This window comes from Salminus brasiliensis, chromosome 10 (assembly GCF_030463535.1).
Source record: "Salminus brasiliensis chromosome 10, fSalBra1.hap2, whole genome shotgun sequence".
Lineage (NCBI taxonomy): Eukaryota > Metazoa > Chordata > Actinopteri > Characiformes > Bryconidae > Salminus > Salminus brasiliensis.
The window spans coordinates 20,339,806-20,346,172 of NC_132887.1; the positions used below are offsets into that span (position 1 = coordinate 20,339,806).

Below are 6,367 nucleotides of genomic sequence, written 5' to 3' on the forward strand. Positions count from 1 at the left end.
TGGGTTCTGTTATTTTTTTTGTTTTGTTTTGTCCCCCTCCCTCCCTCCCAATCTGTGTGTGAACTGTGTGGTAATTTCAGAATGGCTAATGCACAATCCACTGTGTCCTAGGGTGACCCAGTAAAATTGGAGCATTTATGCGCTTAGAAATAAAGGTGCTACACAAGGTTCTTAAAAAAATAACAAAGAAGAACCACATTTGGCACCATAGAGAAGCTGTTTGTAAGAGAGATGTGTGGGTTAGCCTTCTAAAGCTTTAAATAGCCTTCACTTGATGTACCATGTTTGTAATATAGATATATTATAGTGAACCTGTACTTTATAGATCCAAATGTAGTTATTCTATGGCATTACTCAAAGAAACGTGCAGTACCTTTATTTTAAAGTGTAGTGTCCTTGGCAATACCTTTTAATAACAGCACATTCTCTTTAAGCTGGTTTTGAAACATGAAGTTTTAACGTTTGACGCCCCCATGTGCTCAAACTATGTAGAACACTCTTGCTAGATTTTATTAGCTCTGTGGAATATTGCTTGTATAGTCAGATGTCAACCAAAAAAAACGAATCATCCATGCACTCTTTTTGACTGAATGAAGGATTTCATTTACTGTACCGGTTGTACATTAGGTCAAACCGGCATTATATGTCAGGAAGAGACCCTATGGCGTGATTTGGATCCAAACCTTTTGGGCCATACAAAAACATTCAGCCAACAGTAAGTCTCAGATTAGAAACTACTTAACATGGAGGGTCAGTGTTACTATATCATGTTTTGCAGTACTGTATTAATTCTCAAAGGCTATGTTCACACAGCAGGTAAAAGTGTGTTATCTGCATGACTGTGTGAACAGCAAAAGCACACTGACACAATCTGAAATATCCGATACTCTGCAATACAACTCAGATAGGAATTCACTCACTTTTCACGTCAATTCATCTTGGCTTTCGCTGAGGAAAAGGGAAAGATAAGATAAGATTAGATAAGATAAGATAATCCTTTATTAGTCCCACAGTGGGGAAATTCTCAGTGTCACAGCAGAAAGGGATAGCAAGACACTCAGTTACAAAAAAAAAAACAGGTAGATTACACTATATACACAAAATAAATATTAGAAGTAAAAAAGCAATAACAATTATTGCACATGTGGGGTGTATGTGTGGGGGGGGGGTATTGCACACAAGGTTTTCGGTGGGAGGGGACAAATGGGTAACAGGCCGCATAAATATGTGTGTGGGGGGGGGGGGTATTGCACACAAGGTTTTCGGTGGGAGGGGACAAATGGGTAACAGGCCGCATAAATATGTGGGGTGCAGAACCCGGCCACAGGACGGCACTGCTCTTTCTCTGAGGAAAGTTTTAAGATAACCAAGGATGCGAACTGCAGAAGTGGCCATGGCCAAATGACGAGCCCTTTTTACAGCGATCTCGAACACACTCTTGATGATAAGCCCAGCTTTCAGTCACTCCAACTCCTTAATAGCTCCTGTGCAACTTCACATGAGGCGCTGCTCTTTTGCACATCTACGTCAGTTTGGCAGCATGAACTGTTCAGACGAATGTCTGATATAGGTCACATTAAAAAGATATTGTGAACAGCCAGTAAGCATTGTGAGAAATTTGGATTTGAGCCTGCTGTATGAGCATAGCCTAAAACAGTATGGATTTTTAATGACAGTTTGGATGCAAAGATTGGTGGCCGACAGTGATTGGTAATGTGTTGTATTGAATTTTTTAATACCCTGACTGCTAGATGTTCACAGTATTGTACTCTGTCTTCAGATCCCTCTTTTCTGACTGCATAAAAAGTAAATTTTTACATATGATGGTGTGTTTTGTATAATATGACAATTGAAAAATTAGATATATCGTCTTACTTACAGTATTACATTATATGGCAAAGTATGTCTTTAAAATCCCTGCATCATGATACGTATCATATCTCCGGATAATTGCCAGTACACAACGAAAAAAATATATTTATACATTGGTTAATTATAGAATAACCAATCAGATATTCCACATGGTGTTTCTGTTATTTTGAACCCCCCTCAATATTAAAGCTGTGGAATGTTATGTGTTTATGCCTCCTTCTTCATCTTCCTCTAACATGTCTTTGTGTCTCTCTCCAGGTTGTCGGTATCTTTGCTGGCTTTGGCCTGCTCTTGCTAGTAGCCTCTCCGTTCCTGCTGCTGGCGACACCATTCGTCCTGTGCTGCAAGTGTAAGTGCAGCAAAGGGGACGACGACCCCTTACCCACCTAACCATCCGCTGCACTGAGGAGACGCCGCAGAGGCTACTCTGGCCAACTCCTTTCGTAGCTTTTGTTTTGTTTCTTTCTCTCTCCCCCCCACTCGCCCTCCAGGTCGGAGCTGTTCATTGACGGGGCCTGCGCATCTGTAGCCGCATCACGACCCATCTCATGCCATGGTCTGACTCAGGTCTGGGAGGGAGTGGTTTGTGGTCAGGCTTTTTTTTTTTTTTTTTTTTTTTTTTTTAAGAGTGACGCCGCGCAGAAGGCCAGAGAGGTGGGGTTGGCGAACCATGCCCTCAGCAATGTGGGGGTGACTCTTGGAGGACCTGGTGGTTGTCTCTCGTTGGATGCTTTGTCTTTATCCTTGGGAGGGGGTTTCTGGCACAGCAGAGCTGCTTGTGGAGGGCTCTTCAAAGGACTACTGCAATTCATGTAGCTCTGTGTGCATAGTAGCACTTGGGTCACTCTACACTTCCCCTGGTTCACACTGTCTCGCACACACGCAAGGGGCTATATCGTGTCACTTTGAGGTCTGCAGTGTAAACAGGGACTCTGTTTAAATGTACAGTGTGGTTTTTATCGCAACACCTGAACTCTTCTATCTTGTTTCGAGATGTGTGTTACTACTACTTATTTGTACAAGGTTACGAAGCCCTCGAGGCTCATGTTGTGCTTTAGGCAGATTGTGTTGGCCATTGAGGTTTTGGGTAAAGGGGGGGTTTCGGTACCAGACCAGTACCCGTGTGGATTTCATCTGTTTACTAAATCGCACCCAATTATTGGATAATGTACAGACTCTTTGTAGATCTGACCATTTAAGTTAGCTTTGAGCATTGACTTTCTCCTTTAGAACACCCTTGATGCTTGCATTAGTTAGTTGTCTCATTTTGCTTCACTGCGTTAATTTATGTATCTCAACAAAAAGCCCTGAATTACCAACCTAAACAATGATTCAACCTTAACAATGTAGTTCACCCCTGTATCCCCCCCCTTTTTTTCTCAAACAAATCCCCTCAAAAGCACAGCCCACCGAGCACTTCTCTCTACGTCTACATGTCCAAGTGAAGCCTAATGTAAGCATATCTGGAGGCAATGCCTATATGTATATCACAACAATGTACTGTACAGTAATCCTGTATAATCAATGTCAGCTGGTTGGAAACTTGCATGTCTGTTTCACTCGTGTCAGCTTTTATGACTCAGAAACAGAAGCTCTTCCTCAAAATAAAAAAGAAATAAACCGCTAAAAATAAAAAATTAAAAAAAAAAAAAACTACAGTCGCTGTAATTCTGGCAGGGATTATTATAAACTCTGGCTGATTTCAAGACTGTTCGGCTTGTGCCCATTTAAGTCTAGCACTATATCTATGCAAGTTTGTACAACTTGAAGATTGCAGAACGTGTGGTTTGTGCTGTCCTCTTGTGCATTCACAAGTGCTGTAGGCAACACAGCAAGATGCAGTGCAGCCACAGCTACTCTATCCAAAAGTGTCCAGCTTGCCTTTGACTGTAACTTCCTACCTTCGACCCAAACGGTAACTAAGACGAAAATGATCTCAGTAAGTCCGAGCTTTTTATTAGATGCTCATAATCTTCACATCAGAGGCTTGCCTACAGCACTTAAATGGTGCATGTGTTATTAGATGCTTTTGTGCCATCATATCATTTAATATTGGGGAAAAAAAAGAAAAGATCACAATCAACAGTGCTGAATTTGTTACATCATGGAAAGCGAAGGTTGTATCGATGTAGCTGGACAATATGTAGCTCGCTAGAGTCCTTTACAACCTATCCTGTTACATACTGCAAATGTGCCATACTGGGGGATTGATAGGACTGGCTGAGCATCTGTCTCTCCTTTTTGAATCTTTCTTCTCTTTCTGTGTCCCTTCTAATGTCTACTCCATTCTTTCATGGTTCGTTATGTTGATTGTCAGATTGTGTTAATTGGTTCGACTCCATTTCTTTAGTAGCTATCTGCATTAAGACAGTTAAGCCTTATGTTTTCAGTACCTCACTTGTTTTTCTTCACGTGTAGCTGTTTTTCTTTTCCCTTCATTTCAATCTCAGGTCCTCACGGATTAGCGGTTTGCCACTGTTTGATATGTCATTGTATGTAGATTCAAGTTTTGAAGTTCATCTATGGATGACAATCGTGCCAAGCAGGTTTTCAAGATGCTGATGGGGGGTGGGGGGGGGTTGCTTGAATTATTATTTTTTGGTTTTGTTTTTTTTTTTTTATAGACACTGGTAAGAAAACACCTACTTCTATAGGTTTGTAGTACTTAGGCCCACCCAATGTTGTATGAGCTATTTTTAAAGGGTTTGTTTGTGTACAGTATGTGTAAATGGTTCTGGGTTTCATTGTGAATTTGTGCATTGTTTTCTTTTTAAACACTTCAGGGATTAATTTGCAAGTCCACATTTGGCTTATTTAGCTCTAGACTGAGGAATATAGCCTAATGACATTTACATGGTCAGTTGTTCATTTTCCTTTCATTTGCAAGAAGATAAACAGAGTATGTGAGAAGAACTCCGACACTATCCCACTAAAAAGCCAGAAGTGATGCTCCCCTTTGTGCAAGAATTATAATTGGGGGAAGTAGGTCATTTATATTTGTTCAGCTATCTGACGTCTGTCTGATTTAAGACAGAGTGAGTTCATTTGTATAATTTTACAGTTACGGTTAATCTTTTAAATGCATGCCTAAGTACTTTTGTTTTCTTGTATACTGCAGTAGTTTATTTGTGAGGGCGATGTCTGTGTGTCACTTCCCAGCTTTGGCTATTCCAAATATCATTTTTCTAACCTGTATACTTGCTTTAAAATGACAGAATGTATGTCCATTGCCATGTAACTTTGGGGGACTTTGGCAGTGTTGTACCCTTTGCTCCCGAACCTGGTTTTGCCTTTCTTTCTTCTTTAGATGGCCTTTAATGTGTAATTTGTTTGGTTTTTATACTTCATAGATTAAAAAAACATTGTATTTAATTGTATTTTCTGTATATCGGAGGAAACAAATCCTACTTGTACAGTTGTAATCTAATACATTTGCATGTGTGTAAAGTCCTGCATAAATACAAAATTATACATTCTGCTTCCCCCTTTAGAATTTCCTGTATTTTCTGTACCATTAATGCTGTAAAATGAACATGTAGCTTATCATCGCTGTCACACAAAAAACCTCCCATCTCCAAAATGGAAACTTTACAGGGTGAGGAACAAAAAAACCTTCTTAACTCCCAGTGGAGGTCTGTGTAAATAGATTGTATTCCAAAAACAACAGCCAGATCCCAATTACGGAAAAAATGGAGATCATGTTTTTGCACAACAGCGACAATGTAACTTTTCACCCAAAATTCCACACCAAATTCCTGATTCACAAAGCACACTGCAATGGCATGTGAACACAGAGTGCACTCTACACGATTTTCTATCTGATTTTACTCCTGATTAGAGGAGCAGCAGACAAAGAGTGCGTGAGACGAAACCCTTCATGGGCAAAGGAGGTTAAACAGGGTTTATGGTGGAAAGGTGAGTGAATATGGACCGTGGCTGCTACTCACCACTGCTGTGGTTGGGTTTGGAGCCTTTGAGTGAATATTCGTGACTGCTATCTCCTCCGTAAGACTGCTCTGTAAGTGCTGACATGAAACCAGTTCTATTTTATGCTTTATATTTAAATATATATTATTTATTTTTTGCACTTTGCAGCACCTAAATATCACCCGTCATGCATTGCGATTCAACATAAGCCATGAACAATTGTAATACTAATCAAATTATGTAATACATCTTGTTTGAGTGTTTTGCATTTTGCTTTCTCGAAACAAAAAAGCTGTTATTTCTGTGGAGTGGAGAATGTCTGAGCTTCCTGGTGTTTTTATATGTAAACTGAGTACAAGTCCCTCAACTGCACACATTTGTGGAATTTTTAAAAGACCATAGCGCAGAGCTGCTCAATCCTGATCCTGGAGATCTACCACCCTGGAGAGTTCAGATTCAACACAACTGACTCTAATGTTCAGTTGCTCCTAAAGGCCTTTATTATCTGGATCAGGTGTGTTAGATTCGGGGTGGATCTAAACTCTGCGGGGTGGTAGATCTCCAGGAC

The 6,367-nt window shown here is 40.3% G+C and overlaps 1 protein-coding gene across 3 annotated transcripts in view; it reads left to right on the forward strand.

Moving 5' to 3' along the window:
- rnf144aa (ring finger protein 144aa) overlaps positions 1-5,365 on the forward strand; it is a 45,923-nt gene extending 40,558 nt beyond the window's left edge. For all 3 annotated transcript variants that reach the window (XM_072689641.1, XM_072689642.1, XM_072689643.1), the window contains one exon: positions 2,131-5,365. In XM_072689641.1, the coding sequence (XP_072545742.1) occupies positions 2,131-2,262 (132 nt within the window). In that variant the 3' untranslated portion in view covers positions 2,263-5,365. The remainder of the gene's footprint in view (positions 1-2,130) is intronic.
- Positions 5,366-6,367: the final 1,002 nt, after the last annotated feature.